The 13,148-nt window shown below is 46.4% G+C and overlaps 1 protein-coding gene across 1 annotated transcript in view; it reads right to left on the bottom strand.

Annotated features, from left to right (window-relative positions):
- Positions 1-13,148, bottom strand: part of ADAMTS17 (ADAM metallopeptidase with thrombospondin type 1 motif 17) — a 281,647-nt gene that overhangs the window by 50,814 nt on the left and 217,685 nt on the right. Inside the window, exons 17-18 of the mRNA XM_075069708.1 lie at positions 12,130-12,289; positions 6,599-6,734 (exon numbers count right to left, since the gene is read on the bottom strand). Coding sequence (XP_074925809.1) covers positions 6,599-6,734; positions 12,130-12,289 — 296 coding nt within the window. The remainder of the gene's footprint in view (positions 1-6,598; positions 6,735-12,129; positions 12,290-13,148) is intronic.

A 13,148-nucleotide genomic window follows, 5' to 3' on the forward strand; every position in this document is an offset into this window, starting at 1 on the left:
ATTAAGGCCCTCTGATGCTATAAAAGGGCTCACTCCAGTCTAGGCCAAGGGAGCCATGAGGAGAGGAAGTGTGTGTGTAAGCAGAGTCAGGATGAAGCTCTACCCTGACAATCTGGTGGTGAATTATGGGAGTGTGGAAAGGAATTTTGGAGGTATTTGCATTGGCACACCCACCCACCTAGCATAGCCCACGCAGCCTGGGCATGGTTATTTTGACAGCTCTGGGATCCCCAATTTATTTGTTATTGGGGCAGGAGGAATAAAGTTTACGTCACGCCTGATTATGTGAATGAGAGACTATGAGACTGTTTATGACAGAGAGAGTCTCAATATCAATTAAGTAGCACTTGCTAGACAAGAAATCATGGGTGCCAAAACCATTGAAAGAGAGAGTTTGGGGACTGGTGTGTGTACCTGATGTATGGGCCAGCTTTTAATGGCCTTGGAACACCAATTGCACACCCTCCTCTCTCCACTGTTGAAGAGTAGAGCTAATTTTGATTTCCATTAGGAGTCCATCTAGAGGCTGTTGAGCTGAATTCACGTTGGGCGGGCCAATGTGCACCAGCACTGGGGCTCCCCTATTACAAGCTGAAATCCAAAGATCTGAAATCACTAAAGAGCTAAGCTTACTGAGCTGAGATCACTGAGTGCTGTGTTAACTAGTGGGGGAGCCTGAAGATCTATCGCTAAGTGGCTGGCAGAGCGGAGCAGTTTTGCAGCATGTGGAGCAGCCCATGGGAACAGTGAGCGGAGTGGAGCGTATTGCAAGGGACAGCTGGAGTGGCCACATGGTCGGCTGGAGGAGTGGCACAGCTGGTGTAGTGGAGCTGGTCGTGTGGTTGAAGGCTGCAGCAGAACTCCACAGAGAGGAAGAGCTAGTTTGGCCCTGGTCCACATAAGTGCCCCTTAACACCTGTGTGTGCCCCCCCCCCCATTTCCACCCAGGCTGGAGGGGAGGTAAAACTCTGCAGATAAACTTTTGAACTCTGGGGTGGCACTGACCAGGGGAGACTTTTGGGTCTGGGTTGGACTTTGGGTGATTGGACTTAAGACACTAAGGGGGAAAGGACATTGCCAAACGTACTGGAGGTGGGTTTTTTGCTTATGGTTTGTGTTATAATCCTGTTCGTGGTGTTTCTCCAACGTGATGCCGCATTCTTTCCCTCCTTTATTAAAAGGATTTTGCTACACTCAGACTCCGTGCTTGCGAGTGGTGAAGTATTGCCTCCTAGAGGTGCCCGGGGGGTGGTATGTAATTGTCCCAAGTCACTGGGTAGGGGCTCGAGCTGGTTTTGCATTTGTGTTATTGAAACGGAACTCCTGGATACTGAACCCGGCCCTTGTTGCTGCCATCTCAGAGGGGCGGCCGTTAAGGTTTACACGTATGCAAGGAACTGGGAGCAAGCGAGGCATGCAAGAAGCTGAGAGTGAGTAGGCATACTGCTGGAGGAACTGAGAAGTACAAGCAATTATCAGACATCAGGAGGAAGGTCCGGTGGTGAGGACAAAGAAGGTGTTGGGAGGAGGCCATGGGGAAGTGGCCCAGGGAGTTGTGGCTGTCGCGCAACTGTACCAGGAGGCACTCTAGACAGCTGCAGTCCACAGGCCCTGGGCTGGAACTCGGAGTAGAGGGCAGGCCCAGGTTCCCCTCAAACCTCCCAACTCCTGATCAAACACAGGAGGAACTGACCTGGACTGCGGCTTCTACCAGAGGGGAAGGTCTCTGGGCTGTTTCCAGACCCACAGCGTAAATCTCTGGGGCGAACAAATCCGCCAGTAAGCGCAGGACCCACCAAGGCAGAGGAGGAACTTTGTCACACTAGGTTTTAGACCATGTTCACCACTGTTCTCTCTGAGCACCTGCCTTCTTTGAGAAATGCTATTTGCTTTACTTGCTGCTCTTTTGCTGCGGGAAAGGGAGTGACTAGCAGTAGTTCAATTGCTCTCGGGCGGTAGGGCACTGCGCAGTTCAGGATCCTCCCCTGCCTAGAACCGTACATTTGACACTATCAGCCCCTTTCACAGCTAGCACTGGGAAGTGCAGAAGTAGAGGCAGACTTTGAGATCGCTTGGCCTTGCTCATTAAGGGTTCAGATGAGGATCCTGAAACGATCTGGAATTGTACAGGAAGGTACAACAGGGCATGGAACATTGGTGTAGTATGTTCCCATCAGTCAGACGTGAGTAGGAAGTAGGCTACCACATGTTGAACCTGCTGTGGCTTCTGAGTGGCCTTTGCTGTCAGTTCCAGACAGTTTCAATAATTTTTTTTTTTTAATTTCTATTCTCTGACATTTAATTTGAAAACACATTAGCGTATCAAATTCTTCATTCGGTGTTTCATTGTATCCTTTTACAGATGTTCTGCTGGAGTTGCTCGGTTCTAACCTCCTCCTTGGCTGCGTGGAATTACTGCTCCTTGCCCTACTCTGTTTGGTTCTCCCAAGAGGTGGCTGCATTTCAAAGGGATATATAATTTGCAAAGCACTATGGGATTGTTTTGGAAGAAATACATTGTTATTAGCATTATAGGCATTTATTTTCAGATAACCTAATGCTTAATGTGGATAATTATTTTTTATTTGCATGACAATCCCCAGTAGAGATTGGGAGCCTCCTGTTATATACACAGTAAGATCCCATTTCGGCCCCAAAGACAAGTAGACAAGGATCAAGCGGGGAAATAAAGGGGCAGTAATGAATAGTGGCTTGCTAAAAGTCAGTTCCAGAGCCAGAAATAGATCCCAGGTCTCCTAAGATCCACTGCCCTACCACTAACCACACCACCTTTCAAATAGAGTCTTCATAAGGTAGATTCAATTCTATTTAAATTCACAGTACCAGAAACTCTGTGCAATTTCAATCAAAAGCAATGAGAGAAAAAAAGATTTACTACAAAAAAGAAGCCATTGTTCCCTTCTTCTATATTCCAGTCTAGAGTGGAGTGCTCAGTGGAAATGGAAAAGGACCTCATTGTAACAAGATGCTATAATAATTTTACTTGAAACCCTAAAACTAATTCAGGGCTCATTAAAAAAAATGGTGAAAGAGAATGGTTTCTTTTAAGATGTTCTTGGTCAGAGAATATGCTAAGCATGCATTTCTAATATCTGGGTGGGCAAACGCAAGTGGAAATTTCAATTCTACAGAGGCACGGAGAATGTGCTTCTGAAAATGTTTCCAGTCAAAAACATGTGAAGTGTGAAAGTGTGGTCTACACAGAGCGAAGGAGAGCGTGTGGTCTGTCACATCATCAGCTGGAGTTTGTGGCCTTTCTGGGTATTAAGCACATTTGGTGTTTGTTGCCATGGCTCTGACAAAACAGAGTGATGAGAACATCAATGTCTTGCTAAACTGCTTCTGAGGAGAACTGTGTTGAACCGTGCCTTTAAGTTGCCTGGTAATTCCATACAGGAAAAACAAGTATCCTAGAAGAACGTTAAGGGGCTAAAAAAGTGAGGGAATTTGGACATACCAAGATAAAGGCCCTTTCTCAGCAGCACTGGGGTGTGTGTGTGTGTGTGTGTGTGTGTGTGTGATTTAACTCCATCCTTAACTCAGCCCATTGCTATTGCTCATTATTTTTATAGAGATGTAATCGTACTAGGTGTAGTAGAGAAGGCACAAAACAACATGCACACTTCACCAGGAATTCACAGTGCCGCAATCTGGGGCTCACTAGCTACCCCTTGCGTGCACACCCAAGTGTGTTCCCAACAACGCACTTGCCTGGTGGTGAAAGACGCCAGACCACTGCTTGCTGAGCTTAGTCAGCGGCTTATCTCAGTTTCTAGCTCCCTGGAGATGGTGCCAAAACCCTGTGGGTTTGTCTGCATCCACCCCACGCACCTCCAAATGGCTTTTCAAAATTTCCAGTGGAAACCTTTCTTGCTGAGCAAGGATCATGAGCTGAGAGTTTACCCAGGCCTTCTGCTTGGAAACGGTGACACACCATAGAATTATGCAACTTCCCCTGTGGAAATTAGGAGCATTTTCTTGAGCGTTTTGGGAGTCTGGCCTCTTCTTTCGCAGTTCTAAGAGTGTACATGGTATTCCATGATTTCTGTTGAAGCCACTGCTTCTGAGCGCTGTGCTGGGAACAGTGAGATACCCACCTAAACAGCAATGTGACTGCAATGTTGTAGAACAGCAACAGTGCCGAGACCAGGCAAAAGTGCAATGGTTCTTCACCCGAACCAGCCCATGGCCTATGTGGAGAGAGCACACCACTGGTGATGACACTGGTGCTCTCCCCCACAGGTTCCATTCTCTAGTGCAGACACAACATTAGAGAGATAGGAGGCAAAGCTCACATAAGAGGGCTTTGGGAAAGCAGTGGGTTGTATGGGGAGATTCAAAAGAAGAGAGGAAGGCCAGCTGGCTCATTTGAAACTGAGGTGGTCCCAAAATGAAGTATTTTTCACACAACGAGGGTCAACCTGTGGAACTCCTTGCCAGAGGATGTTGTGAAGGCCAAGACTATAACAGCGTTCAAAAATAGAACTAGATAAGTTCATTGAGGATATGTCCATCAATGGCTATTAGCTGGGATGGGCAGGGATGGTGTCCCTAGCCTTTGTTTGCCAGAAGCTGGGAATGGGTGACAGGGGATGGATCACTTGATGATTACCTGTTCTGTTCATTTCCTCTGGGACACCTGGCACTGGCCACTGTCAGAAGACAGGATACTGGGCTAGATGGACCTTTGACCTGACCCAGTATGGCCGCTCTGATGTTCCAGACATAGGAACAGGAGAGCATGAGTGCACTGAATCAAGCAGGCCTGGAGCCATCACCACGGTACCTGCTGGGATCACCTGCAACTGATTCTGTGCAGTACACAGAAAGGAGTGTGAAAGGCCAATATGACTGAGTGACAGCAAAGGTCTGAACAGAAGCTATACGAGGCACAGTGAGACTTAAGATGGAGCTTAAAGTTTATCGGGGCAGAAGCACTTTCCTGAATCAGGATCCAAGCTCAGAACTGTGTGACACACATAAAGGTCTCGCAATCTAAATTAGTCAGATGGTACAGATCAGACAAACAATACAGCAGAGGACCAGATGTGACAGAATATATCCCTGTGTTCACGCCTGACATGCCGTTGTAATAATCTTTGTATAAAGTATGCCTTGTAAGGTATCATTGAAAAACTCATAATTTGCTGATCAGTAATATCATGGCAAAATGCATATCAGCATTATATGTGAAGTTATAGACGTAAACTGAGAATCTCACTAAAAATAAGGTTTTCCAGAGAAGTCTGGAGAGTGTCCAAACCAGTTCCTCAGAGACAAAGGGTAAACTGACACCTCAGACAGGTGGTAAACAAGGCTGATGGACCATTACCTGCTACGTGGCTGTTCTTTGGCAGGAAAAGGGGGGAAAAAAATAATTCTACCTCTTAGCAAAGAAACAACATGAGAGTTCCTTTCCACACAGACTGCCTGTCACCCTGCTCCCAGCTGGTAATGCTTCTCAAAGGGGTAACACTGCAAGACACCCCCTTCTCTCTCCCTGCCCATTGCATTCATGTCACCAAAAGCAAAAAAGGCCTGGACTCTGGGAGAAGGGGTCGTGAACTACAGGTTTTGGTCAGGAAAACTGCTGAAAGTGTATGGTGAGAAACTTTGCTTGAATCTGATACAGTTTGTTGAGTTAGGTTATTACAGTCAATGTCTTATCTTCATTTTTCTTGTAATCATTTCTGACCTTTATGCCTAAATTCCTTATACTCAAAATCTCTCTTTGTGGTTAATAAACGTGTTTTATCTAATCCAGTAGGTTTAAACTGAAGAGTCCGGGAAACTCCATTTGGGGTGACAAGCTGTGTGCCTAAGTTCAAGAAACAACAGACCGAATATGACTTTTGTATTTTCCAGGAGAGGGCTGGGGCGTGCAGGACATAGATTTCTGGGAGAAAATCTAAGACTAGGGGTGTGTTGGGGTCACCCTGCAGAATAACGAAGGCTGGTGAGAACCAGAGTGTAACCCAAGTGTGGCTGGCAGGCTGCAGCTACAAGCAGACACTTAGGGTCTGGCTTGCAGGCTGGAAGACTGTTCGTGAGTAACCCAGGTGGGAGCTACTTCAGTAAGTTATTGTAAGGCATCCACGGTTGCAGGGCAGGGGTGACACTGCCCCCTCACTGTTCTGGACTGCACCCCATTACCTCACACCAGGTAAGGTTTAAAGGCCATGTTTTTCTTTTCAACAGAATGTGACAACTAATCAAGCCCTATTCTGCATTGAATAAAGAAACAAGATTAGACATGCCCCCATTGCAACGCTGTGTAGCTAAATATAGGAAACTATTTGGTCTCCCAGATTATGCAGCAAAGGGGAAGAAAAAACACAATCCCCAAATAAATTATATATTTGGAATCCTGCTATACTGATCACAAATTAAATGGACTCTGAGGTAACGAAAATCCGATCTGTTCAACAAATGAAAAATGAGTGTTACAGCTGGATATTGCAGTTAACCATGTGCCTGAATGCTGTCATACACGTTGACAGTGCTCAGTGGAGAGATGCTTTGGAGAAGTGTAGTTGCGAGAAATAGGGATGTTGATTTTATTTTTTAAGCTCCTTACCGTGACTGGCAGGGGTGTGTGTTACATCTCCTGACTTGAGGTTCAGGGCGCATCACACGCTGGCAGTCACTGTCATTCACCAGCATCATGGTCTTGTTAACTATCCTAGTACAGGATACAACGGTTTTACGTTCACCTAAAAGTCAAACCAAAAACAATGGCAAACCAGTAAGCTAGGTAATTGCCGGAAGCTGTTAACTATTTAAGATCAACATGTTATTTAACAAATCTCCTCTACAGCTAAACTTTCTGCCGACCTCTGCCTATAGCATACAGAATTAATATCTCTGTTGATGTTTCTGTCTTCTCTGCCTTCTCTTTGCGTTGTTCTCAGGGGCAGCTCTATGTATTTTGCCACTCCAAGCACGGCAGTCAGGTGGCTTTCGGTGGCACGCCTGTGGGAGGTCCACCAGTCTATGCCTTCGCCTACCCGCCGCCGAATTACTGCAGGACCGGCGGACCTCTCGCAGAAATACCACTGTGTCCTCACAGCGACTGGCAGGCTGCCCCCCGCAGCTTGCCGCCGCAGGCATGTGCTTGGTGCGCTGGTGCCTGGAGCTGCCCCTGGTTGTTCTGTCCTGTCAGTAAAGGTGCAAATCTTTACACAGTGATTAGGGCCCTACCAAATTCACGGTTCATTTTGGTCAATTTCATGGTCAGAGGATTTTTAAAATAATAAATTTAATGATTTAAATCTGAAATGTCACAGATGTAATTGCAGGGGTCCTGACCCAAAAAAGAAGGCACTGCAAGATTATTGTAGGGAGGTTGTGGCATTGGCATCTTTACTTCTGCATTGCTGCTGGCTGGGCAGCAGCTCTGCTTTCAGAGGGGGCAGCAGCTAACTGGGAGCCCAGCTCTGAAGGCAGTGCCACCGCCAGCAGCAACACAGCAGTAAGGGTGGCATGGTATGGTATTGGCACCCTTACTTCTGTGCTGCTGCCTTCAGAGCTGGTCCCTTGGCCAGCAGCTGCCACTCTCTGGCCACCCATTGCCACCCTTATTTCTGCGCTGCTCCTGGCTGTGCTACCTTCAGAGCTGGGTGCCTGGCCAGCAGCTGCCACTTTCCAGCCTCCCAGCTCTGAAGGCAGCACAGGAGGGTCGCAATACCATGAGCTCCCTACAATAACTTTGCAACCCCCGCCCCGCAACCCTCTTTTGGGTTGGGACCCCCAGTTAGAGAAACGTTAGTCTCCCCTGTGAAATCTGTATAGTATAGGGTAAAATTACATAAAAGACCAGATTTCATGGTGGAGACCAGATTTCATGGTTCATGATGTGTTCTTCATGGCCGTTAATTTGGCGGGGCCGTAACAACGATCATGAATGCGACTGCTCCAGCAGTGTTAGTATACTGAGCTACGTCTTTCAATTCTTAACGTAAATACAACCTCGAAAGCAATCTGCACTGATTTAGGTTCCTCCTCCACATGCTGCTGGGACCCACACATCACCTAGCACAGATGCTCTAGGGACGTAGAGTGGAGCCGGACAACTGGCCATTTCTATGGATGACTAATAACGACCTGAGATACCACTTAGCCTGAGCTTCCTGTTGTACACTGGGCTCCTGCTGCTTCTTCCCCTTCACCCTGACTAACATCCAACTCATTTAATACAGCAAAAACAAGGTTGAAAAAGAATGGGCAGGCTTCAAAGGCTGCAGTTTGGGCTTACTCAAATTTTACAAGGGAATGAAATAAGCAGCTAAAATATAAATAATTTCTGGCCCCCAGGCCCTCTGGCTGTACCACATTAAAAAGTGCTGCCAATTTGACACACCAGGCTCAAGAGTCTCCTCTTCTTTTCTGCCGTATCCCGTCAATTGGGGTTGGTGGCTCTCGTTCACCATCTCCAAGTGTTCTTGTTAATATATCCCTGATCTCATCATCTCACATGGCCCAGTCGATACTCCCTAGGTTCTTCCATACTGCATGCGCGCGCGCGTGTGTGTCTACCTTCATCATGGCTCCTACTGTTTCACTGCATAGCTTATTAGCAATTATCTGACTCAGCATTCTCAATTGGGCAGTGTGAGGTACTTGTTCTTCTCTCTTCCAAACTGGCCAGCACTTCAACTGGCCTAATCCTATTCTTAATTCACACTGCTCTTTGGTTTACTTTGCATATTCTTATTGCAAAAAATTCCTATCACTCCCTCCACTTCCACCAGCTGCTCTTCACGTGGCTGCCTGCATAGTCATCCATATTCTGATCATGGCTCCACACTGACCCAAGGTGTTCAAATTGTTGCATAGACTTTAATTTGATACCATCTCGTTTTATTGGCTTTTTGTTGTCCCTCAAAGCATTCTATGTACTCCATCTTTTGTGAGCTGATGCGTAAGCCATTTTTTTTTCTAATGCAGTCCATCACAGCTCTACGGCTGTTTCCAGTTCATACTTATCTTCAGGGCACAATGTAATGTTGTCGGTTAAAAGCATGCTCCACGGAACCTCTCCCCGAATTTCTGCCTCAAGGTGTTCGTTGCAATCACAAATAAGAGAGGGCTAAGGGCTGATCCTTGATGTAGGACTACCCTTGCAGTAAATGACTCACTATAGCCACAGCTGCTTCTCATTACTGTTGTGCTTCCCTGGTACATGACCATGATAGTCTGAACATATGACTCCAGCAGATTGTGTACCCATAGGCACCTCCATAACAACTGTCTGGGAATTCTCTAAATCCACGAATACTAAGCGCAATTCCTTGTGCTTCTCTCCGTTTTTCTCCTGCAAACACATTTCTCTTGCCATTGTTGGCCTTCCTGCCACAAAGCCAAGTTGATGTTCCTGCGCCTCCTTAAGTATTTTCTCAATAATTCTTTTCGGACACTTCATTGCATGACTCATCAACTTGATGGGTCAGTAATGACTCCATACTTGCACATCTCCTTTATGCTTGAAGTTAGGGACCAATGCGCTCTTCCTCCACCCACTAGGAATTTTTCCAGTACAGAGAATTAAGTTGAAAAAGTTTGTCATCATTACCACTCCTTCATGGCCTAATGCTTTAAATATTTCAGATGGTACATCATCTGCTCCCACAGTCTTCCCACGTTTCATTGTCTTTAGCACTGTCTGAGTCTCCACTGTGGTGATAGGTCTTGTCCGGTTTTTGCTTGTGCATACTTCCCTCAATGGTTTCTTCACATTCTCTTCAGTGAGCAGTTTCCCACAGAACTGCTGCCACCACCTAATGATTTCACCATCTTCCCCTAGTACTCTTCCATTTTCATCTTTGACACACTTCACAGCTCCCAAGTTCTCTGTGCTTCTTTGCTTAATCTTGGCTAATCTACATATTCCTTTTCCCCTTTCCTTCATTAGGAGTCCTGAGTAGTCCTTTATATGGCTGACCCTCTCCTTCTGCAACTGCTCTTTTAGCTATTTTCTGTACCAGTCTGTACTACTAAGAATTTACCATCACTCTTATTTTCTTCTGCCATTGCCATTCTTCTTTACTGCTTCCTGCATGTCACTGGGCCACCACCAATTTCCCTCATTTCCTCTGAACCTTAGACAGCTTGGGCACTTTCTGTAATATATCTGGACAGTTTCCCCAAATCTTATTGGTATCATCATGGCCAGTTTGGTTGTTGTCCAACCTCCACAGAACTTCATCCTTAAATTTCACACTCCGGCTCAAGACAACACACTCCAGAATGGATTCTACTATTTCCACACAACCTATGTCTCTGCATCAGCTGAGAAAGGGGCTCAACTCCACTGATGAACATGGCACCTTGGGCTTAACAATCCACACTGATGCAAAGATGTTGCATTGTGACAGTGAGATAGTTGCCTTTCAACACGGTGAGTCAATACCATGATGTCACGATGTAAACATCACCAACTCACCATGCAAACCTGCCCTATTGATATTTATTTGGGGGAAATTCCTCAAGCGTCTCCCATTACAACCTTAAGTCTGGCTGTTTTATATCCTTGACAAACCGAATGCTCGTGATCAGGGCCAGCGCTTCCATTAGGTGACCCTAGGTGGTCACCTAGGGCGCCAGGATTCAGGGGGCGGCATTTTCTGCGCTCCCCACGGGGCGCATGGAAGCTTCTGGTTCCGCTCCCATCGTGCCACCGAAGGAGGAGCTTCTGTCGACGTGGCATGGAAAACAGTGGCAGGGAACTGAGCAGCTCAATGACTGCTGCTGTCGCGTGTGGCATTTCAGCGGAGGGTCCTTCTTTGGTGGCGCGATGGGAGTGGAACCAGAAGCTCCCACACGCCCCATGGGGAGCACACAAAATGCCGCCCCCCGAATTCTGCCTAGGGCGCCAGAAACCCTGGTGCCGCTCCTGCTCGTGATATATGACCAATCAACAACAAAAAAAAACCCATTATGACCTGTCACTGGAAAGTCCAGTGTGAATTAAGTCCCTGATCACTTTTAGAACCATAAGTGAGTTGCAAAGGGAAGAAGACCTTCTCATCAAGAACAAGTACTGGAAAGTGTCTGAAAATCAAAGTCTTTAAGAACTGACATATACGAGCCTACTGATGGTGGGACCCATACTGCCAGGTGATATTTGAGCCCCTAATTGTGTGGAAGGGCTATTGTACCTAAGACCCTGTCAACAGGTTTAAGATTCGCTCTCGTGAGGGCTCAATAACTGGGAAAAATTGTTATTGTAAAAGGAAAGCAAACAAGTCAATTTTTATAAGGGGAAAAAAACCACAGGCATTTAGTGTAGTGAAGTTGGAGGATCCTGGGGGTGGCAAACCTGACAAGGAGTGAGGCTTTTAACCCGAGCACTCTAACTCCTTTGTAGTATCTTCATGATGGGATGAATTGCTGGAGCTGGCACCAACCACTCAGTGCTAGTCGTAAAAGGAGCTTGGCCAGGGTGTGACCTGATTCCCTAGAGAGAATTAAAGCTGCCTCTCCCATATACGGAAAGCCAACATATAGTGGCAGATGCAGCATTAACTGTCTTCTGTGGGGATCAAGTTCTCCTCTGGCTTCGTGAATCAATCCCAGAATGCCCCAGGAAAAATCAACTGAAAAGTGTGATCTGCAGGGTGCTAAGGTGGTTAGCTGGTTAAGGGTTTCTGATGCAATCTACAGCAAATTGTCACAGTGCGACGGCTCCTACTTCATCCTCAGAGAAGGAAGTTTCTTTCAGCAAATATGCCTGCATGCCTGTGAAAACTCTGCTCCAAGCATCTGACTGAGCTTTGAGATATGGGGCTGCATATAAGTGCCTTGAGCCATCCGTGAAGCACTAAACCAGGTGCAGTTCCACTGCATAGTAATGAACCGACAAAGCAGCAGCCCTGCCAGAACACTGACCGAGTATAGACTGCACGGCTGCTGCTAACTCGCAGATCTGGTGAAAGCGAGCTTTCGTTTCACCCAATTGCCATGCCAACAGCCATTTCCGTAGCTTAGCCTTCCTCGTGATGTCTGTGCTTTGGCAGCGCTGCAGCCTGTGTTCTGCATTCACCTCTCTTTATTGCCTGCCTTGGCAAACACTGTACAAAACAATCCCACCACATTCCCAAATGGCCTTACCTCCTCCACACTGCACACTGCATCCTTCCCATCCGCTGTGTGTCCAGATGTACAAAGAATCCTGTTGTTTTTCTGGCTCGCTTCTGTTTTCGGCAGTATAGTTGACAGGAATGGTGTATTCGTAATGAATTCCATAATTCTGGTCGTGAAATAACAGCACCTGGTGGAGCAGCAGAGGAAAGGCTGTTACAATACACTGAACTGGAAAAGCCAACAGAGTGCAGAGATGGCAAAGCAAGCAATGCTGTCTCAGGCCAACACATTCAAAGGCGAGTGCTTCAAGAAAGGCCCCAAATCCTTGTTTAGGCACTACAGTCAAAGTGGCCTGATCTTCAGAGGTGCTGACACAAAGGAAATCCACGACAGCTGGTGCTCAGAGCTTCTGAAAAATCAAGCAACTTATGGAGGTGTCCAAAACCAGGCTTCGGTGTCTAACGTGAAGTACTCAATTTTGAAAAATTTGGCATTCGCTTTTTTTGGTGTCAGATGTGATGAGTTGGCTTCAAAACAGAATTAATTCACCAGCAGGAAACATTAAATCAGATTGACGCTCATAAAGTAACTAATTAAGTTAATGATTGCATGGAATTAAGATACCATTCATCATACGTGCCTTAAGTTGTTTTGGGAAGTCAGGCTTGTTGCCAGGCTGATCTATTTATTCAACCTTCTGGGAGGATGAGTGGGTTGGGAGACAGAGGTGGTTTTTGAGTTTAACATCGTATCACTTCACACTTTAATGGCACGAGAATTTATTAATGCTGCAGAGAGGCACGTTTAACAGCGTAATCAATAAACAAGTCAAATCATCACCATGGGAAATTATGCTGACAAGAACGAGTCTGTCCTGAGCTAACTGACAAACCCCACTAATGGGATGTGATTGTCTCTCCCTACACACCGGTATTTTCTGAAGAAAGAAAGATGACACTGGGCTTTTTCACATCAGGCACTGATATCAGTGGTTCCATATAAGTTCTTCCCTCCCCATGCCGCCACGGCAGTGATGCTGAGGTGTG

This window comes from Chelonoidis abingdonii, chromosome 9, assembly GCF_003597395.2.
Source record: "Chelonoidis abingdonii isolate Lonesome George chromosome 9, CheloAbing_2.0, whole genome shotgun sequence".
Lineage (NCBI taxonomy): Eukaryota > Metazoa > Chordata > Testudines > Testudinidae > Chelonoidis > Chelonoidis abingdonii.